General features: G+C 40.6%; 1 protein-coding gene across 1 annotated transcript; it reads right to left on the bottom strand.

Annotated features, from left to right (window-relative positions):
- Window positions 1–4,279: 4,279 nt before the first annotated feature.
- Window positions 4,280–13,627, bottom strand: tnxba (tenascin XBa). Its single transcript, XM_018740605.2, has 13 exons — window positions 13,057–13,627; window positions 12,333–12,758; window positions 11,689–11,956; window positions 8,888–9,294; window positions 8,180–8,302; window positions 7,862–8,005; window positions 6,257–6,376; window positions 6,026–6,175; window positions 5,776–5,924; window positions 5,309–5,405; window positions 4,875–5,036; window positions 4,492–4,655; window positions 4,280–4,378 (listed from the first exon to the last, which is right to left on the bottom strand). The coding sequence occupies exons 1-13, from the start codon at window positions 13,625–13,627 to the stop codon at window positions 4,280–4,282; spliced, it is 2,880 nt and encodes a 959-aa protein (XP_018596121.2).
- Window positions 13,628–15,186: the final 1,559 nt, after the last annotated feature.

Below are 15,186 nucleotides of genomic sequence, written 5' to 3' on the forward strand. Positions count from 1 at the left end.
CATAAACATGAGTACACTGAGACCCCCCACACAGATGTGAAGGTGGACTGGATGTCTTTGAGTCCATTTATAATGTACTGCTATTCCCTCCCCCCATGCCCTTGCCCACCCTTCTCTTTTCTCTCAAGGAGAATAAACATTATTACAAGCAAGTCTGGTCAAGTTAATATGTTAGGATATGAAAACATTATGTACTCCATATGAGAGTACATGCCTCGTGTTTATCATCAGTAATTACTTGAGTGAAAAAAGTTGATGCAGAATTAAAATACAGCAAAATTTTGATTATCTGAAATAATCAAAGCATTGATTACGATAATGGGGGACAAGGTTGGTTTGGTTAATCAAACATACATGAGAATACCCATTTATAATGCAGTAATTTTTTGGGTGGCAATTTGCATCATCAATGCAAAAGCTTTCATAGAACTAGACAATTTTACTGGAACAATTTATGACAAACACATTATGAAGGGAACTACTGTGTGAGACAGCATTTGAACCTGTAACCTGTGGGTCCAAGGCAGCAGCTTTAAGCACAATGCTACTAGCTCCCCCACAACTCCTTATTTATTATTAAATAATATGTATCTAAAATAAAACATATTAAATCACCGTGATAGTTATTTAATATGTATTATATTGATATAATGAAACTTGATACTTATTAACATCGTACAGGTGAAAATATGTAGATTTGTCTTTATAATACGATCGGTAATTTCATGTTCTGTTGTCAAAGATGAGCAGGACTGAAACGGAACAATGATCTAAACTGTTTGTGAGACAAGCATGAAATCATTTCACATTCGGCAAGTGCAACATAGAGAAAAACACAGTGAAGGACAGAAGGAAGGGCTTGTGGAGAATAAATTTCTGAAGTGACTGAGAGGAATGATCACTGAGCCTTAGAACAACATAATTTAGCATTCCCTCTGACAGTATGCAAGGCCTCAGTCCAGGTGGGACACGTTGGATTTGTTCTGGCAGCAAGGCTGAGGACACACTCAAGGTTTGTGTACAACTGCTTTTATTCATTACATTGCAGAATGCAGTCACTGGTGAGGGGCTGTTAACAGTGGGGGACTTAAAACTTAAGAACCTCTGCTTTCGAAGAAAGTGTCAACTAAATTTACACTTATTCATTTAGCTGACACTTTTTTCCAAAGCAGCCTACAATGTTAATTTATTAAGAATTGTTTACACAGCTAAGTAATTCTACTGGAGCAATTTGCTGTAAGGACCATGCTCAAGGGTACTACAGCCAGAGGTGAGATTCAAACTTGCAACCTTCAAGTCTAAAGGCAGCAGCTGTAACTACTACACTTCTATCTGTTGCTGGTGTTCAGTACAGTAGGAGGTCCATGGGGGTGGGTGACACGTTGAGTAAATGGATAATGGATAATAAAAATAATAGTTACCCAACCTGGATGCTGTTATTAAAGGTTAATTTTTGATAGAAATTTCCTGGCTTAACCTCTCTGTCAGAAGTGAATGAAATTTGGTGTTGTTTAGGTGCAGGTTGATCTTAAGCCCTTTGTTGCCTGGCATTGTTTCAGCACACTGCCTAACACATAGTTTTCAAGTCTTTGTGTTATCTTCCATGGTGAAGGCCTAAATTATGTTCAAAACATGTTTTTTTGTTTAAGTCTTAACTCCCAGTGGCATCACCAGAGGGGTTTGGGGGATGCGGACCTCATCGGGTGACGCTGTCTATAAATCACTGTCTATAAAATTTTTGTGCAGTGTTTCAGCAGAAATTTATTAGTTTTTATAAAAATATCCCTGTAGTTAGTTATAAGAACAAAATAATTTTTCATGAGCCCAGCTTACATGTATCAATATAGCTACAAGGCTAAAACTCTATGCTAATTTACTTTTTGAACTTCCTAATTACTCAATTACAATGATGCTTCCAATCAGATGGTTTCGTCTGCACACGCTACAAGCACACGCTCTTGCTGTCGTCGGTGCTGCTGCTGTTTTTATAGTCACTCATTTTGTCAATTTTTCTGGTGTTTTAGCTACAATATTGTGGTAATTAGTATTTGTGAACCTACAATATATCAAGAACGTTAAAATAAACATTATTTTGATGTAGTTCTTAAATGTTTTTACTTTGAATTGTATTGTTTTCTTTCCAAAATTTTAATTTTAACAATATGAAACTATGTAAATGTAAATACATTTAGGGTGTACGTATGATATTGTAACTTAAAGGTGTAATTTTAATTTTGTTAGTTATTTATGTCACTACTATTACCATTACATTCGGTGATATACCAGAATTACGATTTCCGAGTAACATAGTACAAAAAAATTACTAAGGATTCTGTATGGTCTGGTACGGGAGGAGGTCCATGGGGGGGTGACACCATGAGTTACCACACTGGGTGAGACCAACCCTAGTAACACCACTGCTAGCTCCTGACAGGAACTCACACTCAAAGACAGATGCTGAAAATGTCTGGACTTTAGGAACTGAGATATAAAACAATTAATTTTTAAATATGGAAGTGTTGATTGACATCTTTTATTTATCAACTGTTGCTAGGCTGAGGGTAAATATGAAAGGTTAGGAGACACATAAACTACAGGATGTGCCAAAATAACTGATAGCTGGATAGCCATGGATAAAGAAGTTGAAACTGTAATGAAAATTAACCGCAGCACAAAAGATACCAACAATGTGAACGACCTTATAAGAATCAAGTATTTACTGTAGTATGTACCTATGCTTAACGTCAGAAATTTGTTCATTCTGCCGAGTGAAACCTTAATCCCTGTTGTTGTAGACTGTGCATTGGTTTCTGTTGCTGTTCATTTGTTTATGGACATGGAATCTAATTGGTCTGCAAGTTATTTGTCTTCCGTCTTACAATCCTTGTTTTGTTGGGTTATTAAAATCTCGTTCCTGTTCCTTTTAATTGGAGCGATACTGTAATCTATTTCTTCTCTGGCTTTGCTCTTTCATAGAACTGATGTCTGATAAAAAAGTATAAGATAGAGAGAATTCTTTGCCTTGTTTGAAGAATTTGTGCTATGTCGTTTTATACACCAGGGCAGAACGGTGATGCAAAACAGTAGCATTGTTACCTCACAGGATCTGGGCTCTTGGGATGTAGGTTTGAGTCCTGCTCAGTCAATGTGGAGTTTGCATGTTCTCCTTATGTTTGCTTGAGTTTCCTCCCACAGTCCAAAGACATCCATTTCCAGTTAATCAGTGACTCTAAATCACTCAGAGTGTCTGAATGGATGCGTTTCTGGCTGCCCTGTATTGACTGGTGACTTAGACAAGCACCCTGAGCTTCCAGTGTAGGTTCTGGACCGCTGGGCCCTTGACTTCAACAAAAAGTTACTGATAGCGCGTGAATGAATCTCATACACTATTATTACTATTGGATGGCTAATAAATTCCAAAAATTTAGGCAAATTTTTCAAGCATAGGGTATCAATAAGGAATTCTGTGGGTAAATGTGGATAAACAAACACATTAGATGAATTAGATCTCGTGAAAGTATTAGTGCTAGGTGACTTTAATACTATTGCTTCATTTGACCGTGACAATCAGTCCAACAATTTAAAAAAGTCAGAGAAACTTATACAAAAACGGCAAGAAAATCTGAACAATTACAGTAATAAAAACTCAAAGAAACAAAACTCAGTAAACACCAACTGCATACAAATAAAAGTGTCCATATTCAAGCCGCTCACATCCTGGTGTACACAGTGCATAGTCATTACAGTTGCAGAGTTCTCTACTTATAAACATGCTCCTGTTTACATTCTCCAAGAACTGTGAAGGAAAAATTGTGTACAAGCAGTATAAGATCTGCTGACAAGTCTTAGGTTGGTTCCACAATGTTTATGTTCATGTAAGTCACATTGATATATAATGTAATTGAAGAGTGTGTCACAGGCATTTTGGTTGTTTGAATAATAATAATAATAATAATAGCGCATTTGGTACTGTCTACTTCAGGATTTGTTTAATAAACTTTGAATCTTATAAATATTACACTGCACTGTATGTCATTGGTTAACAAAAGGATGACCTCACAACAACCAAGTGATGACCAAATAATGTGAGACTAATGGGTGTGTGTGTGTGTGTGTGTGTGTGTGTGTGTGTGTGTGTGTGTGTGTGTGTGCATATGTGTTTGTTTGTGTGGAACTTATAGGTACAGGGACACCATCTGTTGAATAAAAATAATTATGTGTGTATAGTGGTGTCTATGTGACATATTTGTGAAGGATCTTTCTCTTTCTCTGTGTTTCTCTATCCCTGAGTCTGTGGGTCGAAGTTCACCGGCCTGAGCTTCAGCTCAGTGAAGGGGATGGAGAAGTCTCTGCCTTTCCAGGCTGTCCAGATCACACCCTAGGACAGGTATCATGATTGGTTATTGACCCAGCCAATATGTTATTATTGACTATGGAAGTACAAGACATGCAGAGCTGAGCAGTGAGCTTATAAACAGCAGAAAGACGCACCTGGTGGTTGGTGTTGATATCATACAGGCCATTGAGATTGGCCTCATGGCAGTCCTTGTACCACCATCCTCCCCTGTAAGACCTGGCACACCCACTGAGGACGGGGTTGGGGTCTCTGTCCCGTGTAGAAAATGGTTGCCCATTGTGATATTTCATGGAGTCACCTAAAAAGAGCAAGTCAGCAATGAAATGATAGAAGAAAGAGGTCATAGGAATAAAAAAGCATAAATCATATTCCTCTCGCCTCAGTGTATCCTTTTATATTTCAGCATTTACTTTTCTTTACTCAAAAATTAATAGTCAGCATCTGATTCTGTATGTTGAGGCTTTTGTCCTCAACGCTTGCATTTACCCTTTGACTTGATCTATCTTTTCCTTCTCACCTGCAGTGCCCGAGTACCCAGACAGTCTGACTGCATAGTGCTTTCTCTGAGGTCCTATGTAGAAAGATGAGTACATGGCAAAGGCAGTTTCTGCACCAGCATGAAGGTCCACCCGCAGCACCATTGGCCTTGAGCTCGTCAGGCTGTGAATCAGCTCATTGCCTTGCAAGAGGGACAAAAGGTAAGAGGACGGAAGCATGGGTCACACAGCGTACTGACTCCAATGATTCAGCTGAAAAGTTCATTTAAATTTATATCCTTAATTTTTCCACAACAAAAGATGAAGTATATCACAGATAAATGAATGTTATGAAACCTGAATTCCATTAATTTGTTTATACAACAGAATTTTTCAGCACAAGTACTTAAGTATTAACAAGCTCTTAAGAACAACGCAAACAACTGATATCCACAGCTGAGCTCATTTTTCTTACCGAGCCAGAATTCCCCACTGAGATTGCCAAAGCCTTTGCTGTATTGTTCCCAGTTCCTAAAGAAGTTTGTCTTCCCATTCATTCTTCTCTGGAACACCTAGAAAATGTACACACAAGGTCTTTGTGCTAAGAATCTTTGACAGAAGCATGTCAGGATTTATTGTGACCTTCACTGTAAAACATGCACATGCTTTCAGCGCTGACTCCTTGTAGCTCAGTGTTGTTTCTCCACCCTACCAGATCAGAAGATCTCTTGCTCCCTTAAATGGTTAAACAGATAAGCATTCCAAGGCTGGAAGTCAAATTATAGTCAAGCTATAATCAACTATAGCCCAAGGCTGAAGTCAAACCCACCCTGACACTAAACTTTGGGTTGCATACACATGGCTGCTGTAGGTATCTACACGCCCCTAGAAAGCAAGCTGAGTTGAAATTTCTGGACCATTCTTGTCGGTCCCTTCACTCACCGTCCAGCCTCCTCCATCAGTTTCCATGTCGCAGTAAACCCGCACGCCCTCATCCTGCTTGCTTCCAGGGAAGATCTGTGCCACCCCCGAGTGTAACATGCCGTTGAGCAGCTGCTGGGAGCAGTCCATGGGCTTGAGGAATTGCTTACCTGGGAATGGTCAGGGAAGAAATGGTTAGAATGTTTGTGCATGTGTTTTTGTTTGTGTATGTGTTTTCACATTTCCACGTGCAGGTGTGTACGAGCCTGACCGCCTGTCGTGATGAAGGTTAGATTCACAGTGGTGCTCTGCAGGCTGTCCCGCTGACTGGTCATTGTCACAGTGTATGCTGTTGCACTCTGTAAGTCCTTCAGTTGCAGTTCAGGAACATCACCTGAGACCGCGGTGGTCACTTTGGCCCCTGACAATGCAAAGAAATAAAGAGTGCACAGACTCTACTGGCTGACCATTAATAGACAGACTCAATTTGATTGGCACTTACCACTCTTAGACCCATAAACAATGATGTAACGGTCAACAGCTGCCAGGGCGGGCACCCAACGCAACACTGCCCTAGTGTCTGTTACATCCACAGCCTTCAGCGCTGTGGGTGGGTCAGGGACTGAGAGAGAAGAAAGTATGTGGCTGGTTATGTTGATCATATAATGTCAGTACACACACACACACACACACACACATTTTCAGAACCGCTTGTCCCATACGGGGTCACGGGGAACCGGAGCCTACCCAGCAACACAGGGCGTAAGGCCGGAGGGGGAGGGGACACACCCAGGACGGGACGCCAGTCCGTCGCAAGGCACCCCAAGCAGGACTCGAACCCCAGACCCACCGGACAGCAGGACTGTGGTCCAACCCACTGCGCCACCGCACCTCCACTATAATGTCGGTATTATAATGTAATTCTTTGCAGATTTTTTTCTGAAATTTTGTACCACTGATGAAAAAAAATATAATATAGTTAATCAACCAGTCTCTGAAAATTCTACATGATTTGCTGGATGTGCCATCGAGTCAAAGCCAACTCGTAGTGATCACGTGCATGGTTTCTGAGGCAAGGGACTGAATGGAAGTGGTTTTCCATTGCCTTCTCCCATGCCTGTCTGTGAGCTGCAAACATGAGGAGGAACATGCAAACTTCACACACCTTGAGCTAGACCTGAATAACACACCCACCAAGCAACTCAGGAACTATAAGGAACCAGTATTCCCCGCCTGCTGTGCCACTATGTCCCATGTCATTCATTATGAATTCTCTACAAATTCAAACGTACCTCTCAAAGTTCATTGTTATGATAACAAGTGAATCTGTACTATTTATTAAGTTACTATTTCAAAATATAACATTAAAAATACAAAATAGTTAATATTAATAATATTAAAATAACTAAAAGATAATGTAGTAGTAAAATAATAATAGATCAAATTTAAGATCCTAGTTATTGCGTACAAATGCATCAATAGAATTGCTCCCAGCTATTTACAAGACTTGATGAACTGCTACACCCCAAATAGACCGCTTCGCTCGTCTACTTCTGCCCACTTGGTGGTCCCGCGCACAAAAGGTAAAGCATGGAGGTTCTTGCTTTCAGCTCCATTGTGGTGGAATCACCTCCCCCTTTCACTCAGAACTGCTGAAAATCCACATTTAAAAAGGGTCTGAAAGCTCACCTCTTTTAGAATCACTTTGCCCATGATCTCTCAAGCTCATGTATGGAGTAAATGTTCATGCACCATAACTTTATGCTCATGCCCAGATAAGCCTTTACACAGCCACTACTCCTGTATTGTACGTAAATGTTTCTGTATCTCAGTAAAAAAAAGGTAGGAAGGTCATCAGGAATCATCTATTCTAAGTTTTATTCAGCTACTCATTTGATGACCATTGGTGCATATAGTGAAAGAAACACACTAACTTAAGAAACACACATCTGCAACTATCTCCTAATGTCATGCACAAATTGTATTCTCTGAGATGTACGTCGCTTTGGAGAAAAGCGTCTGCTAAATAAATAAATGTAAATGTGATGTAAATGAAGAATAATACAAAGCAGATAAAGAACAGCAAGTACACTAGTAAACTCCTTACCTGTGACAACAAGGCCTGTAATGGAGTCACTGTGGTCCAGGCCATGCTGGGCAGTGACACTGACATCATAAGAAGAGGCAGGGAGGAGTTGAGAGAGAGCCACACTGGAGTGCTGGGGGTCGACTTCGAGAGAAACAGGCTTTCCTGGGAAAGAGGACCACTGAAATATGAGTATATTAAAAAAAAACTGGAATATAACCCATATTCTTACTATACATTGTTAGAGAGAATTGCTAGAGTTATGATGGTATGAACCATGAAAACCAAAGAAACAAGAACAAGTCATGATCTAAGGGCAGCTGGTGCAGACAGTCTTACCACTCTCAGTGTTGGTGTAGGTGACTTTGTACCCGGTCACTGGGTTCCGTGGTTTCGTCCAGGAGACAGACAGAGAGGAATCTGTCACATTGCTGAACAGAAGTTCAGTGGGAGGTTCTGGAGCTAAGAGAAAAAGAGGATTGTGGGTAGATGACCAAGAGTTGGGTAAGTGAAAGACTGTCAAGAAAGTTGAGTTAAGGAGATGAAACAAAAATTCTGTACCCAAGAGAGAAAGAACCAACACACACACACACACACACTGTCTGAACCGCTTGTCCCATATGGGGTCACGGGGAGCCAGAGCCTAACCCGGCAACACAGGGCGTAGGGCTGGAGGGGGAGGGGACACACCCAGGACAGGACACCAGTCCATCACAAGGCACCCCAAGCGGGACTCGAACACCAGACCCACCGGAGAGTAGGACCCAGTCCAACCCACCGCACCACTGCACCCCCCTCCAAATCCAATATAAGGTGACATAAATGCACATTAAAATATTAAAAAAAATGCAGAAATACTCTGTAGATACAAATAAAAAAAATGAGCTAAAAGAGAGATATAAAATAGTCAAGAAACAAATGAAAAAATAACACTACAGACTGAGCTGAAAGCTGTAATTAGAAAATGTTGGTGAATTCAGAAAAATGATGAAACACTGCTGCCTTGGAGGAAATGTTGTGGAGGAAAGAGCAAAGGGTGAGCGTTACCTGTAGTGACAGTGAGATGGTGAATTTTGGAGCGCACTCCAGGGCTTGTTCCATACAGGGACAGTGAGTAGCGTGTCTGAGGCCTGAGGTTCCGGACGGTCAACAAACGAGTGGAGCCAGGAACCACTGAGAGCTTCCTAATATTGCTGCCTGTCCTTCTAGTGGCTGCTCTGCTGTGGGGTTTTGCAGAAGTGTAAGCAGTGGTGTTGCTGTTATTGCCCCTGTTGACAGCATCTTCACTTCTCCTGGCACTATGTTTTTCATTACCTCCTTTATTTATATTCGTTTGACTGAAAGCATCTTCTGATTTAATTTTCATGTCGTCATCATCTTCCTCATATTTCCCATCTTCTTCATTCTCCGCCTCCTCTTCCTCCATTTCTTGGGTACTCTCAACTCCATTTTCCCTTGTGGTCACAGTAAAATTTTTAAACATTCCTCGTGGTGCCTCCCAAGTTAGGATGAATCCTCTGCTAGTTATATTTTCCACTCTAACCGATCCAAGGCTCAGTAGTGTCCTTTTGGCGCTAGTAATACTGCTGTTGGTTTGGACGCTTGGTCCAGCTTGGTGCTCACTGAGTATGCGTACCTTGGTGGAATCAACTGGATGGCTTGAAGTGACATTATCACTAGTTGGAGTGCTACTGGAGTTTTTCCTTTTTACTGCAGAGTGAAGGCTCATCTTGGGGACCAAGTCTAACTGTGCGGTGGTAATATTACCACGTACTTCCTGACTTAGTTGTCTGGCTCTGCTGGTACTGTTTCTGTCTGTCACCACATGGCTTCCCCCAGCCCGAGTGTCATTCTCTTCTCTCACAGCTTCCATAGGTCGGCCTTTGGACTTTAGGGGGTCATGTCTGTGCTGGAGATCTTCTGAAGGTCGTTGAGGACCTCTTTGTTGAGTTCCATCGTGAAACTGTCCTGTATGGCGGTGATGAAGGACCTTAGATATCTGGCCAGCTGAGCTTGATTTTTTCTCAGATGCTGTTTTCAGCAAGACTGTTCTGTTTATGCTTCTTTCACCTTTTAGCTTCACTACAACTTCTCCTCTGGAAAGGCTTGTATTATTTCCTTGTGAATGAGTTTTGTCAATAAGTGTCTGGTTTCTTGTGGAAACATCAGCTTTTATAGATCCAGTCTTCATATTGCTTGTTTTATTTCTTCCAACCAAAGTACTGCTGTCAGTTCTATTTGTGTGAATGAGCTCAACTGATTTAAGAGTCGATTCTCTCCTGTCTGGATGGACAGTGATGTTTCTGACTGGTTCTTTCAGTTTTCCAGCAGTTCCGTTTGTGAGAATAATACTAGTTTGTCTGAGAGAGAACCTCTGGCTTTCTGTAAAAACACTGATGTTTCTCCTTGCTTCTTTAGGCTTCTCAGAAGTTTCATTTTTGGGAATAAGCTCAGTTCCTTTGATAAGGGACCCTTGGCTCTTTCTGTGGACAGTGACATTTCTCCTTACCTCTTTAGCCTCCTCAGAAGTTCTATTTACATGAACAACACCAGATTTTTTAACAATGGACTTCTGGCTGTCCTTATGGACAGTGATGTTTCTCTGTGATTCTTTAGGCATGTCAGCAGTTCCGTTTGTGTGGATAAGCTCAGTTCGTCTATACTTAGGGTCTTGGTTGCCTTTAAAGACAATGATGTTTCTCCGAACTTCAGAAGCTTTATCAGTAGTTTCATTTACTTGAATAGCAATGGACTTCTTAAAACCAAACCCTCTAACTAAAATGGTATTGTTTCTCTGTGATTTTGTAGGTTTCTCAGTAGTTCCATTTGCGTGAATAAGCTCTTTTCTACTAAAAGCAGACTTTTGACCAACCTTAGAAACAGTGATGTTTCTCTGCGGTGCAGTAGATTTATCAGTCGTTCTGTTATCTTGAACAATCCCAGTTCCACTAAAACCAGACTGGCTGCCATCCCTAACAGTGATGTTTCTTTGCAGTTTTACAGGTTTGTCAATAGTTCCAAATGTCTGGCCATCCTTAAGGACAGTGATGTTTCTCTGTGGCTCTCTGGGTTGGACAACAGTCCCATTTGAATGAATAACATCAGTACTTCTAACACCAGATCCTGGTTTGTATTTAATGGTAGTAATGTTCCTTTGGAATTCAGAATCTTTGCTATCAGTTCTGTTTTCTCTGACTGTCCCATGAATGATTTGGTACCTTTTAATAGGTTTTTTCTCGGTAATTTTTGTTTCACTTTTTGAATATAAAATAATTTGTTCTGTAGATTCTTTTCTTGCTTCAGTCATACCGAATGTCGGCTCTGTTACTATTTTTTCTTTAGACGCTTTCTTTATTTCCTTAGAAGAATCAAAACTTTTGGTCTCATTCTGATAAATGGGTTTATCTGCTTTTGCAAGGGTTGTGTTTGCTGGATCTTGCTTTCCGTCCACTTTTACACCAAATTGAAAATGTACTTTATCATCCCGTTTCATGTCAAGTTTGGAATCCAGCTTTGTCGCGCCTTCCTGTCTTCTACCTTCAGGCTGTTTCGGAAAAACCTCTTTCAATTTTTTTTGCCCTTGAAAAATTCTTGTACTGTTGGCAATGTGTAGACTTTTAATAGTGATCATTTTATGCCCTGACATAGATCCAGCCCCTTTGTTTTCTTTGGTGGGAGATTTGGCTGTTCCTGGTTTCTTGACTGAGGTTGTATTTGTGGCTGTTTTTTCAGTACCTGTGTTTGTTTTCAAATCAGAGTCCCTACTTTTGTCTGGTTGTACAGAATCAGATTTCACTTCTGATCCTGTATTTGTGTGGGATTTTGCAGTACTTGATATGAAAACTAACTTTTTAGAGCCTGATTTTTCAGTGCTCTGTTTCAGACTGGAATCTGCTCTTGTTTTATTGGAATCATCCTTTTCCCCAGACACCTTCTCCTTCCACATCTTTCTTTGTGCCTTAAGTTTCTCCTCTTCCATTTTTGAGAGTATAGCCTTGTTCAGCTTTGTCTTCTCTGATGTCTTTCTATTGTTTTTATCTGTTCCTGGTGCCACCTTCATTGTTACAGTTTCCACATTCACCTTAATAACTGGTCTCTTGTCAATGCCTGGGAATACTTGGAGGTGGGGGGTGCAGGAGGTTGAGAGAGAAAAGGAACAAACAGGAGTTAGAAGAGAGATGAGTTTGTATGTTCTACCTGTGTCTGCGTGGGCTTCCTCCCACAATCCGAAGACATGCTGTTCAGATGGATTGGTGACTCTAAGTCACCCATAGTGTGTGAGTGACAGAAAATGTGTTCCACTGATGTATGAATAGGTAACACATTGTAAGTAGTGTATCTAGCAGTGTAAGTCACCTTGGTGAATAAGGTGTGTGGGCTGATAACACTACAAAGACTCAATTGGAAGTCGCTTTGGAGAAAAATATCTGCTAAATGAAGTAATGTAAACGTATATCTGTACATGCAAAGGGTTGAGCAGCAAGTGACTCACCACTAACACATTGAGCTCCAGTGAATCCAGCTTCACACTTGCTACAGTCCAGTCCTGTGAACCCAGGATGACACAGGCACTTCCCCTTCAAGCACTGCCCTCTGTTGTTACAGTTCCCTGGACAGGCTTTATCAGCGCAGTCAATCCCTGAAAATCCAGTGTCACACTGACATGTACCCTGGACACACCTTCCCCTGTTACTGCAGTCATTGGGACAGGACTTGATGGAGCAGTCTGGTCCTGTGAAGCTGCTCTCACACACGCACTGGCCATCCACACAGATGCCCCCTTCATGGCAGTTGGAAGGGCAGGTGACAGAGCTGCAGTCGGGGCCACCGAATCCTTGGAAACAGATGCACTTTCCCTTTTCACACCGACCCTGGTCACTGCAGTCATTCAGACACTCTCCCTCTTGGGGGACAGGCGGTGCATAAGAGAGAAAAAATGGGCTGTCATGAGCATTAATTAATTGGGAATCAGATCTGGGGTCAAATGCAGTTAAAATTGAAATATTTCTGAGTTCCATTTAAATTTAATGTGTAAGAAATTTGCAAACAACTGCAGTCAAGACACTTGTCAGGATTAGAAGTGAAATAAGTCCATTGTAGTTTATTTTGTTAAGGGATTAGTTAGCTCACACATACATGTTAACTAGTCACAAGTGAATGTAAATACTCTGGACTGTATAGAGTCAGTACGGCACAATTAACCGCTTTCCCACCATGCATTGTTGTACCTTCACGCAGTTGGGAGGGACAGCAAATGCCATCAGCACCATTGTATTTCTTCCTTAGGATGGACACTTCCTTCTCCAGCTTCTCTAAACGTACTTGCAGTGCTGTAAATTGCACCCCGCAGCTCTCTGGACATGAGTCCTGGACCAGGTTGATTTTCTGAGTCAAAACGAGTGGAGAACCTTGTTCAAGGGTGATTTCCTGGCCTTGGTTACTGGTCTGATTGGTTTTATGGCCCTGTACATTTCGCTGGACACAGGTGTCTGAAATCACAACTTTAATGGTGGGCTGTGAGGGGGAGGAGCTGCCATCTCCTGAAACTCTATGACTGAGGGGAAGGGAGGGCTTAGCAGGGACAAGAAGACTTTGATTAGATGATGTGGAGTCTTGGCTGAGCTTTGCAGTTGACACAGGATTTTGGTTTGAAAGCTTAACCTTTTTGGTTGTGGTTTGGTGTTTCGATGAAATAAGTTTTAGAAATGTACTTGGCTGGCTAGGTTCTGTGATGTTGGCAGTGGTCTGTTGGCCAGGCTGGGAGAGCAGAACACAGAGGATGGCCATGTAGAGAAGCATTTCAAAGTGAACAAGGGGACAGACAAGAGTCATGACATCTAATGGTCAGGATCCAGGTTGGAAGGTTTTGTATATGCTGGTAGCAGAAATAGCAATATTCCGTACAGGCTGTTGATGTGGATGGGAAAAAAGCTGCCTTTGATGATGAAGGACCAAGGTAACTGCTGCTGATATGAAAAACTTATTTTCCTCTGCAAAGTGCGGATGCAACAGAATCCAAGTGTACTTCCCTAAAGAAAATGAGATTTCAGATTAAATAAACTAAGATACAAATATAAAAAGTATTTAAGCAGAAATACCGTATGCTAGGCAATTACTGAATGCAGGTATCCCAGTTTGTCGATGTAACCTTTAATGACTGTCAAAAACACAAGCTTTTAGCAAGGCAACTAATAGTTCTGAGCCCAAAGGTTATAGTTTGTTTTTTAAAAGTGAAAAAGAGTATGGAAGTAGGTCCTAAATTATTCGATCAGTTTACTAAAGTTCGATCGATTACTAATCAATTTCTGATGTACATTCTTCTCCAGACTGCCCATCACAGTCTTCCATCATAACACTGTAGGCAAATCAAGGTTCTGAGGAAGACTGGAAACCTGTCCATGTGTACTCAACCTATCAACAGCATCCACACTCAGAAATGTTTTCACATTTTTGAAACAGTCAATAACTGAAATTTCCTTTGGGTTGGAATTTATTTTTCTCTAAGAAATTATCAACAACCATTTCACTGATGGAACATACATCTAATTGAGCAAATGAGCAATAATGCTGTTTTTAGTAAGGAAATGAAACAGAAGAGTGCCAAAAAATTATAGGAAAGCAAGCGAGAGATGGAAAATTAAACAGGTTACTACATTTCTGGCACGCTAAACCAAAAGTCATAAATTGAGAGCTCTATAAACCAGGAACATTTCAGCACCGGTAAATGCACAGAGGTGTATTGTACATTCCTCAGTAACAGTGTATGTCTTTGACTTCAGTTCTGAAGTTTCCAGTTTTATACCTGAGAAATGCAGATCTTAGCATGTATTCTTTCACTTTTTAAATCAGAAAGTTGAAAATTGTTTAAACTGTCCCATCAGTGAATTACATTGCAGGGTCCAGAATTTCAAGCAATAAAAAGCAAATTAATTGTTGCCATTCAAAAATAAAACACACAAAAAGCCACAAATGTTGAGGAAAAATAATAAAAGTAATGAATAACAATATGATAATAATAATGAGTTTTTAGCTCATTCATACTGTCCCAATTTCTCCACCTTTGCACTTGCCTTTTGTGTCTTGCTAAACTTTCTAAGTACTACTCATTCATAAATTAGACACTCAAGAATCAAATGTTTTCTAAATCAAAGAATGTTATCTAAACTAGCACAATACCATCACATCAAATTAAAATTATTTCAAGTATTTATTAATTATTATGATTGAATTATAATGATTAATTATTAATTATAAAGTATTTAACATACTTTTTTTAAAAAAAAGACAGAACAGACCTTGAAGGACTGGTTCTCTGCTCCAGTGTATCTGTGAGTCTGTTGCTTCCT

The sequence above is a fragment of the Scleropages formosus genome, chromosome 18 (genome assembly GCF_900964775.1).
Source record: "Scleropages formosus chromosome 18, fSclFor1.1, whole genome shotgun sequence".
Classification (NCBI taxonomy): domain Eukaryota; kingdom Metazoa; phylum Chordata; class Actinopteri; order Osteoglossiformes; family Osteoglossidae; genus Scleropages; species Scleropages formosus.